The sequence below is a fragment of the Phacochoerus africanus genome, chromosome 5, assembly GCF_016906955.1.
Source record: "Phacochoerus africanus isolate WHEZ1 chromosome 5, ROS_Pafr_v1, whole genome shotgun sequence".
Classification (NCBI taxonomy): domain Eukaryota; kingdom Metazoa; phylum Chordata; class Mammalia; order Artiodactyla; family Suidae; genus Phacochoerus; species Phacochoerus africanus.
Genome location: NC_062548.1, coordinates 82,905,941 through 82,928,071, shown reverse-complemented (window position 1 = coordinate 82,928,071; position 22,131 = coordinate 82,905,941). Strand labels below are relative to the sequence as shown.

Sequence of the window (22,131 nt, the reverse complement as noted above, 5' to 3'; positions counted from 1 at the left end):
CAGTTATAAAGAAGTCCTGGGGATGTAATGTACAGCATGGTGACCATAGTTAATAATAATGGCATATTGGGAAGTTACTAAGAGTAAATATTAAGAGTTTTTATCACAAGAAAAAAAAACCATGTATGGTGGAGGTTGTTAACCTACTTATCAAATCATTATTGTGTAACCTGAAACTAATATAACACATAAGTCAATTATACCTCAATTTAAAAAATACTTTAAGAGTTCCCACTGTGGCTCAATGGTAACAAACCTGACTAGTATCCATGAGGATGCAGGTTCGATCCCTGGCCTCACTCAGTGGGTTAAGGATCCGGTGCTGCCATGAGCTGTGCTGTAGGTCACAGACATGGCTCGTATCTGGTCTTGCTGTGGCTGTGGCGTAGGCCAGCAGCTACAGCTCCAATTCGACCCCTAGCCTAGGAACTTCCATATGCCGTGGGCGAGGGCCTAAAAAGACCAAAAAAAAAAAAAAAAGAAAAAAAAGAGAGAGAGAGAAAACTTTAAATGCCAAACATAAGCATGTAAGAGGACTACTAACTTAGTCTAAGTGGCAGGGAAGGCTTCTCTAGATGACTTATTAAAGTTGAGACCTGAAGAAGTAGCAGGACTGCACATGAGTTCAAAGAGAAGAATGGTCCCAGCAGAGAGAACAGAGAGGCCCTGCTAAAGATCCAGTTGGGGCTGTAGATCTCATTGCTCCCTAGGTCCATTATACACTACAGTCTTTTGTCACAACATTTATTTCCTTCTATTATATTTATGCACATTTCAATATGATTTTGGTTTCTTGATTATAAAAAACAATGTGCTTTTTATATAAAATTTAGAAAATAAAACATAAAAAATTTAAGTTTCCTATATTTCTACTCTTCAGAGACAACTATCAATAATTTTTGTTGTCTTTCCTTAGTTTTTTCTGAATGCATATTTATTACTAAATAAAAGTGCTATGCTGAAAATGCTGTTTCACATTTTTGTTTTTAAATTATTTTAATTATTGGATAAATACAAATGATTAGATGTAATGTTCAAAAATAAAACACATATATATGACTAAAAACATAAAGAGAAATCTAAGAAAAAGAACATTAACTTTTAATATATAAGTTTCAGGTGTACGGCATTAAATTTCAACATACTGCACACTACAAAGTGATCACCACCACAAGTCTAGTTACCATCCATTACCATACAGTTGCCCCTTTCAGTCGTTTCACCCAACCCCTAAACCCCTTCCTCTCTGGTAACCACTAATCTGACTTCAGTATCTATGAGTTTGTTACGGTTTTATTTTGTTTATTCCTTTGTCATGTTTTTTAGATTCCACATATGAGTAAAAATCATAGCATCTTGTCTTTTCACATCTGATTGATTTCGCTGAACAAAATACTCCATCCATGTTGCTGCAAATGGCAAGCTTTCATTCTTACTGGGCTGAGTAGTATTCCACTGTATAAATATACCACATCTATATGCATTCCTCCATCAGTGAACACTCAGGTTGTTTCCACGCCTTGGTTATTGTAAACAGTGCTACAATGAACATGGGGGGGTACATGTATCTTTTCAAATTACTGCTTTCTGGCTCTTCAGATAAATACCCAGAAGTGGAATAGGTGGGTCACATGGTAGCTCGATTCTTAATATTTTGAGGAATTTCTATATTGTTTTCCATAGTTGCTATACAAAATTATAGCTCCAACAGTGTACAAGGATACCCTTTTCTCTACAACTCCCCAATATTTGTTATTTCTTATCTTTTTGATAACAGCCATTCTAACAGATGATATCTAACAGGTGATATCTCATTGTGGTTTTGGTTGACATTTCCCTAATAATTAGTGATATTGAACATTTTTTCATGTGCCTGTTGGCCATCTGTTTATCTTCTTAGGAAAAAATCTCTACTCAGATCTTCTGCCCGCTTTTTAATCAGTTTTGTGTTGTTGTTGATGTTGTTACTAGGTGGTATGAGTTCTTTATATAGTCTGGACTTAACAGATAAATGATTGGAAATATTTTCTCCATTAGGTAGGTTGCCTTTCTATTTTGTCAATGGATTCCTTTGTATGCAGAAGCTTTATACTTTGATATAGTCCCACTTGTTTATTTTTGCTCTTGTTAATTTTGCATTTCATGTCAAAAACTCATCTCCAAGATTGATGTCAAGGAGCTTACCACCTATGTTTTCTTCTAGGATTTTAAGATATCAGGTCTTGTATTCAAGTCTTTAACACATTTTCAGTTAATTTTTGTGTATAGTATAAGATGGTGGTCTAGTTTCATGCTGTTGCATATTGCTGTTCAGTTTTCCCAACACAATTCATTGAAGAGATTATCCTTTCTCCACTGTATATTCTTTGCTCTTTTGTCATAAATTAAATGTCCATTTATATGCGAGTTTATTTCTGGGCTCTCAATTATGTTCCATTGATTTGTGTGCCTTTTTTTGTGCCAGTACCATACTGTTTTGATCACCACAGCTTTGTAGTATAGTTTGAAATCAAAGCATATAATATCTCCAGCTTTGTTATTCTTTCTTAAGATTGTTTTCACTACTCTGAATCTTTTGTGGTTCCATACAAAATTTAGAATTATTTCTTCTAATTCTGTGAAATATGCCCTTGGAATTTCAATAAGGATCACACTGAATCTATACAGGAATAACTTTTGTATTGCACTTTGTTTTATTGTGCTTTGCAGACACAGCTTTTTTTTTTTTTTTTTTTTCCAAGTTGAAGGTTTGTGGCAGCCCTGGTTCAAGCATGTCAAGAGACATGGTTTTCCAACATCATTTGCTTACTTCATGTCTCTGTCACATTTTGGTAATTCTTGCAATACTTCAAATATTTTCATCGTATTTGTTGTTGTGATCTATAATAACTGATCTTTCATGTTTGGGGGCACCATGAACCACTTATATAAGAAGACAAACTTAACCAATAAATGCCGTGTGTATTTTGACTCTTCCACTGATGGACTGTTCCCCCATCTCTCTCCCTCTTCTTATGCCTCCATATTCCCTGAAAAATAGCACACTGAATTTAGGCCAATTAATAACTGTATAGTAGCCTCTAAGATATCAAGTAAAAGGAAGGGTTTCATGTCCCTCACTTAAAATCAAAAGCTGGAAATAATTAAGTGTAGGGAGGAAGGCATATCCATGGAGTCACTTTGACTTTCAGGTCTTATGATTTAGGAAATACACTTCATAAGGATATAGCGGCCATAGACAGTGATTCCTCTGATGGATCTGGGCAAAGTCAGTCAAAAATCTTCTGGAAAGAATTCACCATTAGAGATGCCATTAAGAACATTTGCTGGAGTTCCCACTGTGGCTCAATGGAAACAAACCCAACTAGTATCCATGAGGATGTGGGTTTGATCCCTGGCCCTGCTCAGTGGGTCAAGGATCTGGCATTGCCTTGAACCGTGCTATAGACTGCAGAAACAGCTTGGATTCCACGTTGCTATAGCTGCAGCTGTGGCATAGACTGGCAGCTATAGCTCGGATTCAACCCTCAGCCTGGGAACTTCCATATGCCGTAGATGCAGCCCTAGGGGAGAAAAAAAAAAAAAAAAGAACATTTGTGATTCATATGGGAAGACAAAAATAGTTACATTAACAGGAGCTTAAAGTAGGTTACTTCCAACCCTCAGAGATAACTTTGAGAGGTTTAAGACTTCACTGGAGAAAGTAACTGCAGGAAATCCACTGCAGATGTGGTGGACACAGCAAGAGAACTAGAGTTAGAAGTGGAGCCTGAAGACGTGACTGAACTGCAGCAATCTCATGAGAAAAAAGTTTTCTTGAGAAGTTGCTTCTTATAAATGATCACAGAAAGTGGTTTCTTTGTATAAAATCTCCTGGTGAAGATGGTACAAAGATTACTGAAATGAAAACAAGAAATTTAGAATATTATGTAACCTTAGCTGATAAAGCAGCAACAGGCTTTGAGATGACTTACTCCTATTCTGAAAGAAATTCTAATGTGGGTAAAATGCTATCAAACAGCACTGTCTGACAGAGAAATCATCTGTGAAAGAAAGAATTCATCAATGTGGCAAATTTCATTGTTGTCTTATTTTAAGAGACTGCCACAGGCACTCCAACCTTCAGCAACCACCACCCATTAACACTGAGGCAAGACCCTCCTTCAGCAAAAAGATTATGACTTGCTGAAGGCTCACATGATGTACAGCATTTTTAGCAATATAGTATTTTTTTAATTAAGGTATGTACATTGTTTTTTTAAAACATAATGCTACAGCACATTTAATAGATGACACTATAATGTAAGCATGATTTTTATATGCAGTGGAAAACCAAAACATTTGTGTGACTTGCTTTATGAAATATCTGCTTTTCTTTTTTTACAGTGGTCTACAACCAAACCCACAGTGTCTCCAAAGTATGCCTGTAGATAACTGGGTAGTATGGACATTTTAACAATGTTAATCCCTCTGATCCATGAACATGGAATATTATTTTCATTTATTTATATCTTTTTCAATTTCTTACATCAGTGTCTTGTAGTGTACAGGTCTTTCAAATGCTTGATTAAGTTTACTCCTAAGCATTTATTCTTTTTAATGCAATTGTAAATGGGATCATTTTCTTTATTTCTCTTTCCAATAGTTTGTTACTAGCACGTAAAATATGCCACAGATTTCTGCGCGTTGATTTTGTGTTCAGCAACTTTACTGAATTCATTTATTAGTTACGCCACTTTTTTGACAAAGTTTTTGGATTTATCTATGTACAGTATCATGTTATCTGCCAACAGTGACAGTTTTACAACTTCTTTTCTGATTTGGATGTCTTCTATTTTTTTTCCTTATCTAACTGCCATGGTTAGGATTTCCAATACTATGTTGACTAAAAGTGGTCAGAGTGCACATCCTTGTTTTGTTCCTAATCTTAGAGGAAAAGCTTTTGGCTTTTTACCATTGAGTATGATGTTAGTTTGGGTTTGTCATATATAGTCTTTATTATGTTAATGTATAGTCTGCCTATACCCAGTTTGTTAAGTTTTTCACATGGATGCTGAATTTTGTCAAATTTTTTTTATCCATCTATTGAGATAACCATATGATTTCTATCCTTCATTTTTAATGTGATGTATCATACTGACTGATTTGTGGATAAAACATCCTTATGTCCCTGAAATAAATCCCACTTGATCATGGTACATAGTCCTTTTAATATATTGTTGGATTTGGTTAACTAATGCTTTGTTAAGAATTTTTACACTTATGTTCATCAAGAATATTGGCATGTAATTTTCTTTTCTGTGCAATTTCCTTGTCTGGTTTTTGTAACATAAAACAAAAGTTTCCCTCCTCTTAAGTTTTCTGGAATAGTTTGAGAAGAACAGGTATTAAATCTGTGACTGTTTTACAAAATTAAAGAAGACACTGTCTGGTCTGTAATTTCTGTTTGTTGAAAGGCTTTTGTTTACTGACTGTTTCAATGTTCTTACTAGTAATGAGTCTATCCAGAGTTTCTATTTCTTCATGATTCAGTCTTGAAAGATTGTATGTTTCTCTAGGAATTTAACCATTTCTTCTATGTTGTCCAATTCATTGGCATATAATTGCACATAGTAGTCTCCTATGAACGTTTGCCTTTCTGTGATATAAGCTGTAACTTCTCTTTCTGATTTTGAGTCCCCTTTCTTTTCTCCTTAGTCAGTCTAGCTAAAGGTTTGTTGACTTTGTTTATCGTTTCAAAGAACAAGCTCTTAGATTCATTGGTCTTTTCTTCCATTTTTGTTTTTGGGTTTTTTTTTTTTTTAATTTTATGTTTCATTTATTCCTGCCCTGGTCTGTACTATTTCCTTCCTTCTACTAATTTGGGGCTGCATTTGTTCTTCTGTTTCTAGTTTCTTTCAGTGTAAAGTTAGATTGTTTGAGATTTTTTTGTTTCTTGAAGTAGGCCTGTATTGCTATGGTCGTCCCTCATAGAACTTCTTGTGCTATATAACACAGATTTTGGTATGACATATTTCTGTTTTCATTCATCTCTAAGTACTGCCTGATTTCGCCTTTGATTTCTTTGACAACCCACTAGTTGTTAGCATGCTATTTAATATACACATTTGTGAGTTTTTTACTGTTCTTTTCCTTGTGATTGATATTTAGTTTCATACCATTGCAGTCATCAGAGAAGATGTTTGATATGATTTCAATCTTCTTGAAATTACTGAGACTTGTTTTGTAACTTAACATGTGACCTATCCTGGAGAATGTTCTATGTGCACTGAGAAGACTGTGTAATCTGCTACTTGTGATTAGAATTTTTTTTTTTTTTTTGCTTTTAGGGCCACTGTTCCACATGGCATATAGAGGTTCCCACACTAGGGGTTTAATAGGAGCTATAGCTGCCAGCTGATGCCACAGCCACAGCAATGCTGCATCCAAGCCCATTTGTGACTTACACCACAGGTCATGGCAACACCAGATCCTTAACCCACTGAGCAAGGCCAGGGATCAAACCCACAACCTCACGGGTCCTAGTCAGATTCATTTCCGCTGTGCCACAATGGGAACTCCTAGAATATTCTATATTTATCTATTAAGTCAATCTGGGCTAAAGTGTCATTAAGTCCAATGTGTCTGTATTGATTTTCGGTCTAGATGATCTGTTTATTGATATAAGTGGAGTATTAAAGTTCCCTACTATTACTGTATTGTTTTCAATTTCTTTTTAAGTCAGTTATGATACATATATATATGTATTCCTCTACTGGATGCAAATATATTTATAAATGCTAATATTTTCTTGCTGGACTGACCCCTTTATCATGATGTAATGCTCTTCTTTGTCTTTTATTAACATCTTTGTTTTAAAGTCTATTTTATCTTATATAAGTACAGCTACTCCAGCTTTCTTTTCATATTCATTTGCACGAAATGTCTTTTCCATTCTTTTACTTTCAGTCTGTGTGTGTCCTTTCAAAAATTATAAGACAGTGGGTTAACGATCCGGCATTGCCGTGAGCTGGGGTGTAGGTTGCAGACGCGGCTCGGATCCCGCGTTGCTGTGGCTCTGGCGTAGGCCGGTGGCTATAGCTCTGATTTGACTCCTAGCCTGGGAACCTCCATATGCCGAGGGAGCGGCCCAAGAAATAGCAAAAAGACAAAAAAAAAATTATAAAAGAAGTAATTCTATTGTAGGTAGCATATAGATGAATCCTATTTTAAATCTATTCAGCCACCCCCCCACAGTTTATAGGATTAATTAATTAATTAAATTTTATTGGAGTACAGTATAATGTTGTGTCAGCTTCAGATGTACTAAAACTGAATCAGTTATACATAAACATGTATCTTTTTCAGATTCTTTTCTCATATAGGCCATCACAGAATATTGGGTAGATTCTCTGTGCTATCCAGTTGGTCCTTTTCACCTACTGATTTTGTACACAGTAGTATATATATGCCACTCCCAACTTCCCAATTTATCCCTCCCCCGAAAGTGCCCGATTTTGTTTCAAAATTTTTTTAAGTTTTATTGAAGTATAGTTGATTTACAATATTGTGATAATCTCTGCTGTGCAACAAAGTGATTCAGATATACATAGACACACATCCATTCTTTTCAGATTCTTTCCCCATATAGATTAGTACAGAGTTCCCTGGGTAGGGAATGTTCTAATTTCATTCTTTTGTTTGCTTTTTGTTTTTTCTTTTTACAGCTATACCTGCAGCATACGGGAGTTCCCAGGCTAGGGGCTGAATCAGAGCTGCAGCTGAAGTCTACGACACAGCCATGGCTACACCAGATCCAAGCCACATCTGTGACCTAAGATGAAGCTTATGGCAATACCAGATTCTTAACCCACTGAGTGAGGTCAGGGATTGAACCCTCAACCTCAGAGAGACAAAGTCAGGTTCTTAACCTGCTGAGCCACAATGAGAACTTCTCTAATTTCATTCTTTTTTTTTTTTTTTTTTTTGCTTTTTAGGGCTGCACCCACAGCATGTGGAAATTCCCAGGCTAGGGATCAAATCAAAGCTACAGTTGCCAGCCTACACCGCAGCCACAGCAATGCCAGATCCGAGCTACATCTGTGACCTGCACCATAGCTCACAGCAATGCCAGAACCTTAACCCACTGAGTGAGGCCAGGGATCAAACCCGCATCTTTATAATACTAGCCCAGATTCGTTTCCTCTGTGCCACGATGGGAACTTCCAATTTCATTCTTTTACATGCAACTGTCAGTTTTCCCAGCACCACCCATTGAAGAGGATCTCTTTTCTCCACTGTATATTCTTGCCTCTGTTGTTGTACATTAATTGACCATAGGTGGGTGGGTTTATTTTTTGGCTTTCTATCCTATTTCACTGATCTATATAACCATTTTTGTTATATGTTTTGTTTACTGTAGCTTTGAAGTATAGTATAAAGTTATGAAGCCTGATTCCTCCAGCTCTGTTTTTCTTTCTCAAGATTGTTTTGGCTATTTGGGATCTTGTGTTTCCACACAAATTTCAAAATTTTTTGTTCTAGTTCTGTGGAAAATGGCATTGGTAATTTAACAGGGGTTGCACTGAATTTGTAGATTGCCTTGGGTAACTATAGCCATTTTGACATTTTGGCCTCTTTTGATTGCAGAATTTAGTCTATTTGTATTCAAAGTAATTATTGATAAGTACATACTTACTCCATTTTGTTAAATGTTTTCTGGCTGTATTTGAAGTTCTTTTCTGTTCCTTTTTTCTTCTTTCTCTCTTCCCTTGTGCTTTGATGATTTTTCTCTAGGGCTATGCTTTATTTCTTTCTATTTTCATTAGTGTATTTACTATAAGATTTTTCCCTGTGTTTACTGTGATGTTCACATATAACATCCTATTTAAATAGTAGTGTTAAATTTGAATGCATTCCAAAGTTTTAACTTTTTACTCCCAACATTTTATATATCCATTGATATATTTTACATCTTTTTATTTTATACATCCCTTAACTACTTGTTGTAATTTTAATTAGTTTTACTACTTTTGTGTTTTAACCTTCACATTTGTTTTCTAAGCAATTGATCCACTACCTTTATTGTATAGTTACCTTTTCCAGTGATATTTTCACTCTTATTTTCTTAGCATTAATTAGTACCATTTCTTTTCTTTGAACACTAGAGTCCCTTTAACATTTCTTGTAGGGTCAGTCTGATGGTGATGAATTCCTTTAGTTTTTACTTATCTGAGAAACTCTTCATCTCTCCTTCAATTATAAGTGATAACCTTGTTAGGTAGAGAATTCTTGATTGCAAGCTCTTTCCTTTTAGCACTTTGAATATGACATGTCACTCCCTTCTGGCCTGCCAAGGTTCTGCTGAAAATTTCCACCAATAACCTTTACAGGGTTTCACTTGTATATAACTAGTTGTTTTTCTCTTGCTGCTTTTGAAATTCTCTCTTTACCATTAACATCTCCCGATTTTAATTGTAATGTGTCTTGATATGCATCTCTTCGAGTTCATTTTATTTGGCATTCTCTGGGCTTTCTGGATCCGGATGTCTGTTTCCTTCCCAAATTAGAAAACATTTTTAGCTACTTTCTCTTCAAATAATTTTTCTGGCCCTTTCTCTTTTCCTTCTCCTTCAGGAACCTCTATAATACAAATGTTATTCTGCTTGATGTTATACTGAAGGTCCCTTAAGTCAGCTTTACTTTTAAAATTCTTTTTTTCATTTTGTTGCCTTCTGAGTTCCATTGTTTTGTCTTCTAGCCTGCTGGTTCAATCTTCTACCTCATTCAGTCTGCTGTTGAACCCCTCTAGTATATTCTTCAGTTCAGTTATAACCTCTGTGTAGTACTTTCTTATTCCTTATATCTTTGTTGAAGTTCTCATTGTGTTCATCCATGCTTCTCCAGAGGTCGGTGAGCATCTTAATGATCACTACTATACACTCTTTATACTGTAGATTGCTTATTTCCATTTTCTTTAGTTCTTTTTCTGAGATTTTGTCTTACATTCCTGATTGGAACATATTACTCTATCTCATTTTGCCTAAGTTTCTATGTTTATCAAGTAAATTAGTTATCTCTCCAGTCTTAAAGTAGTGGACTTGTTTAAGAAATGTCCCACAAAGCTTAGAAGTATAATCCTGCCTGGCCACCAGAGCCAGATACTCAAGGGGTGTCCCTTATATGGGCTGTATACACCCTCCCGTTCTGTCAGCTGCTGCTGGGGTGGCATGGTGGTGGGCAGGGCTGCCTCTAGAGCAGCTGGCAGCTATCACTTGGCCAGCTATGAGACCTGGCTGAAGTACATGAGTAGGTGAGATTCTCTGGGGTGCACCCAGGGGTGCTAATAGCTTAGAGGGAGAATTTCAAAATGGCACCTGTCTGCAACAGAATTAAGAAGGCAGGTTAAAATTGTGAAAATGGCTCCTGCTAGTGTCTCATTTTCCAGGGAGTGTCCCAATTGGTTCCTACTTCTCTAGCAGATGCTTCAAGATTAGGAGGCGGTCCATGTGCTTCTAAAGAAATCTGGTGTTTTTGTACTGGTTTTCTGGTCAATTGAGTTTGTATACATACTCTTTATTAAAGAGTGAGGGTTTTTTTTTTTTTTTTTATTCTCTGCAGTTCTACAGTTTTCCTGGACATATTCCTCATTGGTTTTCAAAGTCAGGTATTTTCAGGACTTATCTCTCATGCATAGGATCTAGGGGCTGGGATTCCTGATGTGGAGTCTTAATTCCTTGTAACTCAAAGAAAAGAACCCCTTTGTATCCCTCCCAGTCGTGCATTGCCATGGCTAAGATGTGGTTTTTTATCTTGGCAAGACTGTCTTTTTGTCTTCCTAACCATTTCAATGCTGTCTTTTTACTTTCACTGTGGAGGTACTATTCATCCATTTTCCAGGTCCCTTTCTGAGGGAATTATTCCATCTATAGTTCAATCTGTTGTGTCCATGGGAGGAGATGAGTTCAGGATCTTCTGTGCTGCCATCTTGAAACTTCCCCCAAGAACATTGTCTTTTAAACTTCCTGTACACCCTTTACTATTTCCCTTCAACTCCCTTTCTTCTCAAAGGTACTAAAATTTTGTGTTTATAGTTTTCTTTTTCTTTTTCTTTTTTTTTAAGTTCTTTAGGGCCACACCTGTAGCATATGGAGGTTCCCAGGCTAGAGGTCAAATCGGAGCTGTAGCTACCAGCCTACACCAGAGCCACAGCAACGGAGGATCTGAGCTGCATCTGCAACCTACACCACAGCTCACGGCAACACTGGATCCTTAACCTACTGAGCAAGGCCAGGGATCAAATCCACAACCTCATGGTTCCTAGTAGGATTTGTTAACCACTGTGCCACGACAGGAACTCCTCCTATAATTTTATTTATAGTACTACCATAAATATTTGTCTCCTGAAACAATACATGATTTAATTTTGACTGTTGTTTTTGAATTTCCTCTAAATGCAATCATACTGCATGTGCTCTTTGGCAACTTACTTTTTAAATTGTTTGCCCTATATTATATTCCTGACATTGACCTATATTGTTGCATACAGCTATAATTCATTCACTTTCTCCATTGCATAAATGTATGTATCCACTCTCCTGCTGATTAACATTTGGGCTGTTTCTAGTTTCCTGCATTACGAACAGTACTATTATGAATATTTTTGTACATGTGTCCTGGTACATAAGTTATCATGGCTTTCACTAGGATATATATCTAGGAGTGGAATAATTGGTTAGTAAGTGACATAAATCTTCAACTACACTAGATGATGATAAAGTGTTTCCTAAAGTAGTTGTTTCCAATTTATACTTTCACCAACAGTGAAACAGGTTAATTTTCTTTGGTTTTTTTTTTTTTCTATTTTCTGACAAAATTTCTTTTACTCTTTTGAGTTTAATTTTTTTTGCTACATATTTTAATTTCAGAAAGACTACTGAAATGTCTATATTTTGCTTCTAGCTGTTCATATTTTAAAGTGAGGTGCTCAGAAGCTAACTGGATGCTCAATATATATGAACAAGTCTTGCCAATTGGTGGGCTTCACTGGTCACTGAGAAACCAGAGTGTTTTACTGGAGGACCACCTAAAATATTACTGTAGATTGGGCCCTCTGGAGCCATAGAGTTGCTCCAGAGAGGACTCCCTCAGCTCCTTTTTTCTTGGAAGGTATACAACTAGCCACAATATTCAGAGATGAAGATTAATCTGATTATGAAGGTATTATGAGGTCCTCACCTATTAGTATGTAGGTTTTCACTTCATCTCTTGTTTTCAGTCCAGCACCTCTCACCTGTCTTCTTTAACTGGGGCTGATTTTCGGCCTCCCTAAATTACGTATTTCCCCAGTATTAGAAGTATCTCGGAGTTCCTTGTTGGCTCAGTAGCTTAAGGATTGGGAGTTGTCAATGCTATGGTGTGGGTTTAATCCCTGGCCCAGAACTTCCACATGCCATGAATGCAGCCAAAAAAAAAAAAAAGAGAGAAAGAAGTATCTCACTACTTCTTATGTATATTTTTAAGACCTTCTTATCCCCCTCATGCCATAGTTCCATCCTTTTTCAGTATCTCACTCCTCAAATTTCTATACCCCTAAGAGTTTTGAGACTCAAATTTGTTGTCATTGGAATTATCTGTAAACATTTGATATACAAATTTTTAAGTTTTGGTAATTCCTCCATCCCTTCCTAAAGCTGTTCAACTGCAATTGCCTCCTCTCTTTGTCTCCTATTCCCTGTAGGTTAGTTTATACCTTCTTTATTTATTTATTTGTTTGTTTGTTTGTTGATTTTTAGGGCCACACCTGCAACATACGGAAATTCCAGTGGGGTCAAAGGAATTTGAGCTAGGGGTCAAATTGGAGCTGCAGCTACCAGCCTACGCCACAGCCACAGCAATGCAGAATCTGAGCCACATCTGTGACCTACACCACAGCTCACAGCAATGCCAGATCCTTAACCCACTGCGTAAGGCTGGGATCAAACCTGTATCCTCATGGATACAAGTCAGACTCATTTCCACTAAACCAAAGTGGGAACTCCACCTTCTTTATTGTATTTACTTTCATTTCAAAAGAATCTGGGTAGGAAGCAAATGTGTGTTACGTCCACCTTATTTAACTGGAAATTCTATCCATATGCATTTTAAGCAAGCTAAACTTAATGAAATTATAATGGCATCCATCTGTAATTATATATTTGATATAAAGAAATAGTGCTTTGCAAGGTAAACCATTTTCTTCATAATGATGCTAAAGACATAAATAAAATTGTCCTCCTAAATACAAGAGATGCTTTAGATACTCAAAAAGGAAAAGATTTTTAAAAAGGTATTTCCTAAGATATATATACTTTATTCCGAAAAAAAATGTGAAATGCTGGAGTTCCCGTCATGGCGCAGTGGAAACGAATCCAACCAGGAGCCATGAGGTTGCGGGTTCGATCCCTGGCCTCGCTCAGTGGTTTAAGGATCCGGCGTTGCTGTGAGCTGTGGTGTAGGCCAGCAGCTGTAGCTCCAATTAGACCTCTAGCCTGGGAACCTCCACATGCCACAGGTGCAGCCCTCAAAAGACAAAAGACAAAATAAATAAATAAATAAATAAATTTTTAAAATGTGAAATGCAAAAAAAATGAATATAATTGTACGTCTTAGCTGTATGTTTCAAACATTACTTTACTAGCAAAGAGAAATGCATTTACCATTAGCAAGCCAGCAAACATTTATGAATATAAGATCAGCTATTATGAACAATCCCAGAAAAAATGGAGTATGTATGTATCTTAAGAGGAAACAGATAGCAGGCCAATAAAATTAATTTTCAAAACAAAACAATATAACTCAAGTTGAAAAAATAAATTAATCAATGTTACCTAAAAGAAATTACTTTCCACTAGCAAATTTTTCGTTAAGTATAAAGAAAATAATGCAAATCCAGTTGGAGAATCTAAGCGCTGATCTCTGCAAGTACTTATTTATATTATTGCAACTTATATTTTTTAAATGTTGAAATTAATCTAGAGCTTATTTACCCCCAATGTGTAAGGTATTCTTCAAAGACCACAGGTGCAGTTCAGTCAGGCAGAAAGACATCTGATTGCAGAAGGAATCTCTGTCCTGTTTTAAAAATATTAAAAAGAGGTGCCAATTAATTATCTTCTACTGCCAATAAAACCAAGGTCCCTTAGAAATAATAAAAAGAATCACTGCCACTACTAATATTTGAGATATGGTTCACTTTACTATATCCCTGGCTAACCATGGAGAAATAAACTCCAGAAAAAGGAAAAACACACTTCTTTTCCTATACTTAGTATGCCATTACATTGAGAAATACTGTAAGAAAAAATATATATATTTGGGTTTCCAATAATACATGTTTCGATTCTAAGACTGAGCATATTTCAAATTATTTAGTATTTAATCTTTTTTTTTTAAAACATATTTTTAAGGAAAAGAAATGTCTGTTAAGTAGTTGAAAGTACAAACATTGTGTGGTGTATTTTTAATATACAAAGCAAATATTTATAATCTCTCACATACTAACAGGCTAATTAAGGTGGAATTTGCAAGGTAAATGGTATATAGTTACTAGTATAGGAAATATATTTACTTAGAAGTAAACTGTTTGAAACCTCATTAGCATTCAGATTAGTTTGTTAACCTGCATGTCATGATAGATCCAGATATTCTACTCTACCTGCATTAAATAAAACATAGCAAAAATGTACATCCTCTATTTCCTCCCAGTTTTCATAGCAGGTGCTAGTGATGGTCTGTTGATTTTTTTTTTAATCCATTAGAACTTCATCAATTTAGACAGATTGGGAAAAGGCTAAGATGAATCCAAAAAAAATCACTATTTTACATATATTTGAAAGGAATTTAAATAACTTAACTGTTTGCTTGGAAATAATATAAGTATTATACTACACATAGACTTTCCTATGTAACAGAAATACATACTGTAAACTGTTGACAATTTCTTTAAGGATCATAAAAGAACTGTTCTGTCCATAAAACCGTAAAAAGGTTTCACCATGCAAATTAACTAGAGATAAAATTTTAAAGCTGAAACTAAAAAGGCCACATTTTTACTTACATATCAAAAGAAGACTGTACTTGAAATTCTCTTTTTCAGTTTAAGTCAATGAATAGTAAAGAATTTATTTAAAAAAACATTCACCTCATACAGAATGGGGAGTGGAGCACAGTTTTCTTTTTAATGCACACTGGCTATTTATAAGAGAGAGAAGCTTTTAACTTGGAAAACACAAGTTCACTGTGTATCTTTACCATTGAAAATCCTATCATACTCAGATTTTATGGAGTTTGGAGGAGAAAAAGCAAAATGAGGTCTGTGGAGAACGTCAAATGTCAGTGCAAAGCCCTTGACCCTTTGCGAATGGACATAAGGGGAAATTCTGAGAATAGTAAGTAGTGTACAAACTCTGAGCTAGACTTGAAACCAGGATTCTTGTCTAGGTTCAATGGGGGTGGGATGACTGAGAAAATGTACAGACTACTTCTAAAAGTACTTTGATATATAAACAACACCACTCTAGTTTCCCACTAAAAACATCAGGACAAAAGGGAGCGAGACATTCTACCTTACAAATGACACTTTTATGGCCCCTGGGATATTTGGTTTAAGGGTGGTGACGTAACCACAGAGGGTGGTGCCCAGTAGAAAGTAAGCAGGTCTGGTAGGACTTCGTATTAATGTACTCAGGGTAGTGGTATCCAGACAAAGCAGGATCCACACCCAGCAAAGATAGATATGGTGGCAGCAATAATAACTTGATGGAGCAGGCCTAGCAAGTACTAGGGGAGGCAAAGGAGAAGAAAATGACCAAGGTCCATTAGTAAAAGACTGGACTTATTTATGGACACATGTGACAATGCAGACTCTCCAAAATATTTATAATTAAGGGGGAGGCTTTGCAGGGGTCATGCATTAGCACACAGGCAAAAGACAGTCAAATGTGGGTTATTCACTGCTTTTTTCCCCCTGAACTTCAAAAATCTGCTAATAAGACCATATAAAATTAAAGAGAATTAATGGAATAAACTTTTTAAAATTTGAAAAAGTCTATAATTAATACATAGACATGGTTGGAGGGGACCAAATCAATATCCGTTTTAGTCTGCAAAATGTCTTATCATCTCTTACACTGTGCAGGTTTTTTGAGACACAGACCTTTAAAAAAGACTTGCATCTTACTCAAGAATGCCACCAGTTAGAAAGAATGCTTTAATTTCTTTGTATGAAAAATCTGCCTGGAGGAAGCAGTCAAGACTGAGCTCGTAATATTCAAATATTGTATTAGTGCATAAATAGTTGTTTTGAAGGAAAGAAGTAAAGAATTTCAGAAGAATGCTGGATTCTGCATTTCTGGAGGGGGTGTGGTCAGGGATTAAAAAGCAGTGAAACAGGGACTGCCTAACCACAAAGTGGAAAAATGAAGCCCCCCCTTCTCATTTCTCCGGCAATAAAACCCTATACACAGACTTAGAACTAGGCCAAAAGTAGTTATATTGGGGGTAAATGACTGCAATGAATGAATGACTAAAAAATACAGCAAATTTTCTTAATATTGAATAGTATCGTGTATGTGTAACTGGATCACCACGCTGTGCAGTAGAAAAAAATGTATATATAAATAAATGATAAAAAAAATTCCTCACCAAAAAATAAATTAAATTAAATTAAAAAGAATTATCCAAATGAAAATAGCAGAAGGAAAAACCTAAACAAAAAAATTTCCCATAGTTTAATTTTCATTTATTTTAAAATATCTTTTTAACTTTTATAATTTTCTGATTAATTTTATAATTGATGACAATCTCAGATGTGGCAGAAGGCTATTCTGAATCCAAATTTCCTGTCTCCATGAGAGAATAAGAAGCACAATTTAACCTGAGCTCGATTTAAATCTTGACTGTTCTTTTGTAGGGGGAGAGATTATAGACCAAATTTTAAGGACAGAGGATTGAGAGGATCTTAGAGGGTCCTTCTCACTTTCTAGTTACATCCTCCAAAAGTTTCAATCCTTCCCTCCAAAACAGATTACATTAAAATAAATATTTATTTGCCTTAAGATTAACTATTACCATATAGGTACATTTTAAGAAAGTAACACAAAATAGAAACCATTGCACTAAGATTCTGTGACTTTTTTATACTTTTGATAACATTCTTTTGGAAAATAAAACCTTGGAGTTCCCATCGTGGCTCAGCGGAAATGAATCTGACTAGCATCCATGAGGATGCAGGTTCAATCCCTGGCCTCGCTCAGTAGGTTAAGGATCCAGCATTGCCGTGAGCTGTGATATAGGTCAGAGACACAACTCAGATCGTGCATTGCTGTGGCTGTTGCATAGGCCAGTGGCTACAGCTCCAATTCGACCCCTACTCTGGAAACCTCCATATGCCACAGGTGTGGCCCTAAAAAGACAGAAAAGAAAAGAAAAAAAACTTTTAGAGGTAAAGATTACTTTCCACTAAATAAATGTGCAAAATATTTGTCTTCCCTGGTTTCTGACATCAGCTATTTTGATTACTTTAGGAAAGAAAGGAAGCCTGAGGGCAAATAAAACCTGCATGTAAAACATGATGCAAAGAAAGAAGTAGCAAAGACACTGCTGTAGTTTAACAAAGATAAATGATACCATGGCCCCAACAAGACATTTAAAATGCATGTGTATTAGCAAAATACATCAAAGGGCCTAAGGAAATATTTCTTGGGCATACCCTTAAAATATATACTTGATATTTATTATCAATAGACTTTCTGAGGATTAAATATTCACCCAATTCAAAATACACAAGTTAAAGACAATTAAACAGCATGAATTTAAGATGAACCACTAGTTAGTTGTATTGGGTATTCTACTCATCATTAGGTAATCTCCAAGTTACATAAAATACAGTATACTCCCCCACACTTTTTTTTTCCTTTTACAGCCACACCAACAGCATATGGAAGTTCCTGGGCCAGGGATCAAATCCAAGCCAGAGCTGTAACCTACACCGCGGCTGTAGCAATGCCAAATCCTTAACCCACTGCTCCAGGCAAACTGGCGCCACAACAGAGACAAGCCAAATCATCAACCTACTGTGCCACAGCAGTAACTCTAACGATCTCTTGTCTAATGTCATCTACATAGAATTATATTAATTATCTGCTAAGCATCTGCATGAAGATATTTAATCAATGTCACATTATCAGAAATAAAGATTTTTTTTAAATATTCAACACTAAACCAAACGATAAACTTTGTGTAAAAACACAGAGGATTCTAACAAAAAACTAATAAAAGGCTAGAGTATTAGAAACACTGGGTCATTTGTACCTCAGAGAGTCCTATGATATCTAATTATTAATTATCACATATACTTTGAGCACCTTAGATGTCTGACATATTTCTATGAGTCACAGATACAAGTATTTATAAAACATGGTCTCTATTATCAAAATAGCTAAAATCTAGTATAGCAGATTAAACAATCACAAAAGCATTAATATGAAGTTTGTGGTAAGTGCAAATTTAGGAACATAAATAAAGGGCTATGGGTATGCTCAGCAGATGTTCTAGTTTGATAACAAAGAAAAGCTCTTATAAAGCAGAAGACATTTGAGGATTGTTGGGTTTTTTTAATAGAGGGAGAGAAAAGGGGGAAAATATATAAAAACGTAAATTAGACAAAAGATGCAGGATTTATTTAAGAAGTAATAATAACCTATTAAGAGAAATGCAAACCAAAACTGCAATGATGTACCATCTCACACTGGTCAGAATGGCCATAATTACAAAGTATACAAATAACAAATGCTGGAAAGGGCGTGGAGAAAAAGGAACCCTCGTACACTGTTGGTAGGAATGTAAGTTGGTACAGCCACTATGGAAAACAGTATGGGGGCTCCTCAGAAAACTAAAAATAGAATTACCATATGATCCAGTAATCCCACTCCTGGGCATATATCTGGACAAAACTATAATTCAAAAAGATACATGCACTCCTATGTTCTTAATAGCACTACACTATTCACAGTAGCCAAGACATGGGGAGTTCCCATTGTGGTGTAGTGGAAACAAATCCAACTAGTAACCATGAGGTTGTGGGTTCAACCCCTGGCCTCGCTCAGTGGGTTAAGGATCCAGCATTACTGTAGCTGTGGTGTAGGTAGCAGACACAGCTTGGATCTGGCGTTGCTGTGCCAGCAGCCATAGCTCTGATGCAACCCCTAGCCTAGGAACCTCCATACACCAAGGGTGTGTGCCTAAAAAGCCAAAAAAAAAAAAAAAATAGCCAAGACATGGAAATAATCTAAATGCCCACTAACAGTTGAATAGATTAAGAGGATGTGGTACATGTATACAATGGAATACTACTCAGCCATAAAAAAGAATGAAATAATGCATACAATTAGAGATTATCATACTAAGTGAGGTCAGTCAGAAAGAGAAAGGCATGGAGTTCCCATCGTGGCACAGTGGTTAATGAATCCGACTAGGAACCATGAGGTTGCGGGTTCGGTCCCTGGCCTTGCTCATTGGGTTAAGGATCTGGTGTTGCTGTGAGCTGCGGTGTAGGTTGCAGATGTGGCTCAGATCCCACGTTGCTGTGGCTCTGGTGTAGGCCGGTGGCTACAGCTCTGATTAGACCCCTAGCCTGGGAACCTCCATATGCCGCGGGAGGGGCCCTAGAAAAGGCAAAAAGACAAAAAAAAAAAAAAAGAGAAAGGCAAATACCACATGGTATCACTTATACCTGGAATATAAAATATGACACAAATGAACCTATCTTTGAAACAGAAACAGACTCAGAGGCATAGAGAAAAAACTTGTGGTTGCCAAAGGGAAGGAGGTTGGGGGAAGGATGGAGTCTGAGGTTGGGGTTAGTAGATGTAAGCCATTATATATGGAGGGGATAAACAAGATCCTACTGTATAACACAGAAAACTATATCCAATGTGTTATGACTAGCCATAATGGAAAAGAATATTTTTTAAAAAGAGTGCATTTATAAGTATAACTGAATCACATTGCTATACTGAAGAAATTAACACAACATTCTAAATCAACTATACTTCAATAAAGAAAAAAGGGTAAGGAGAGTTCCCTTCATGACTCTGCAGTAAAGAACCCAACTAGTATACATGAGGATGAGGGTTCAATCCCTGGCCTTGCTCAGTGGGTAAAGGATCTGGCATTGCCATGAGCTGTGGTCGCATATACACATAGGTCACAGACACAGCTTGGATCCTGCACTGCTCTGACTGTAGCATGGGCCGGCCCCTAGCCTGGGAACTTTCATATGCCATGAGTGCAGCTCTAAAAAGAAAAAAAAAAAAAAAAAGAAGAAGAAGAAGAAGAAAGAAAGAAAAGAAAGGTAAATTGGAAAAAAACAGAATAATAATAAGCAAATGGTTTGGTGCACAAATCAAAGAGAAAAATCAGGATCATACTAAGAAAGTCTTTAAATGCCAAAATTAGGAATTAGGACTTTTTATCTTGTTAGGTAGCTACTGAGGAATAAAGAAAAGTTTCTTATCTGATAAGGTATTTTAAAAAGGGTAATCAACAGATCAGAATTGTTATTGGAAGATTAACTTTGTGAATGGGAACACTGGAGGGATTTTTAATAAGAGTGATCTGTTAGAAAGGTAATAAAGTAACAGACAACACCAATATTAGCAACAAGGACTGAAATCGGGATGGTGGTTGGAATGTAAATCAAGAATCAGAATGGAGTGATCTTTTGAAGAAAGACTCAACAGTGTATGGGAACTGATGAATTGTGGAGGTGAGGAAGAAGGAAGAATTTGGACTGAACATCATGGGATGGGGATCTGGTTACTGCACAGACATGACCCTTGCCTTGTACGTGGCTCCACTGAGCAGACATGCCTCCATCATCATGTGCCAGGTAAAAGTATACCAGAGCATTCTGTTCACAACCACTGACTCAACTACTCAACCCACAACCTCAATTTTCTTAGTAGCTGACCTGGCTACTTGGTTTCCTCTTATACTTTAGTCTTGTCTCTCAATTTGTAACTCTGGCTCTTCCTCTTCCTTAGAATGGGATTCAGCTTCTTCACCCTGACAAAGGACTCAAATACCACTGATCTGGCCATGACTGGTTCCCAGAAACCCTTTATCCAGACCTATTTCCACCTGGTTTATCCTAGTTTCGAGGGAAGTGCTTGGATTGAAACATACATAGAAACAAGTTAGTCTAGAACAGGAACAAGTTTTACTAATGTCAATAAACTGAATTTTAGACACAGTGGGAGTTTAAGTTATAAGGGTTGATATCAGCAGAATGGTAGCTAGGAATGTAGAAAAGGGGCATAGACTATATAAAAAATATTTTGGGATTCCCTAAATAGAAAGGAAACCAGAGCCACTGAATAAAATCCCAGAAGAAAAATAAAGTCAAAGATAGATATTTTGGTAATTCTCTAATAAGGTGACAATGGAAAAGACAGATTAAGACAATATAGTGCCAGGAAAGTCATGGAAGAGAAAATGGTTTTTTTGTTTGTTTGTTTTGTCTTTTTGTCATTTCTTGGGCTGCTCCCGCAGCATATGGAGGTTCCCAGGCTTGGGGTCGAATTGGAGCTGTAGCAGCCAGCCTACACCAGAGCCACAGAAACTTGGGATCTGAGCCATGTCTGTGACCTACACCACAGTTCATGGCAACGCCGGATCCTTAACCCACTGAGCAAGGCCAGGGATCGAACCTGCAACCTCATGGTTCCTAGTCAGATTCGCTAACCACTGAGCCACGATGGGAACTCCGAAAATGTATTTTTTCAAGTGGTTATAAAGTGCTCAAACTTGTTGTTTCTGAATTTTAATGTAGAAATGAACTCAACATAGTTTAATGAGAGGCAAAGTTATTATCAAGGACAAAAAGATTAAGCCTTCTAAAGAAGGTGTGGTTCTACTGCTCTGAGTGATGGGCTCTGAGCCCAAAATGCCTTAATTCTAATCCTGCTATGACAAACTTACCCCGAATCATTCAACCTCTCTGCCTCAATTTCCCCACCTACAAAAACAGGGATAATGATATTGACCTACATTTCTAAAAGTATTGTGAGGATTATTTAATGCTGTATAATGCTTTGAAGATGAAAAGCACTG

The 22,131-nt window shown here is 36.5% G+C and overlaps 1 protein-coding gene across 2 annotated transcripts in view; it reads right to left on the bottom strand.

Annotated features, from left to right (window-relative positions):
* Positions 1–22,131, bottom strand: part of WDPCP (WD repeat containing planar cell polarity effector) — a 264,105-nt gene that overhangs the window by 169,690 nt on the left and 72,284 nt on the right. For both annotated transcript variants that reach the window (XM_047781958.1, XM_047781956.1), the window contains exon 2: positions 14,007–14,091. In XM_047781958.1, the coding sequence (XP_047637914.1) occupies positions 14,007–14,067 (61 nt within the window). In that variant the 5' untranslated portion in view covers positions 14,068–14,091. The remainder of the gene's footprint in view (positions 1–14,006; positions 14,092–22,131) is intronic.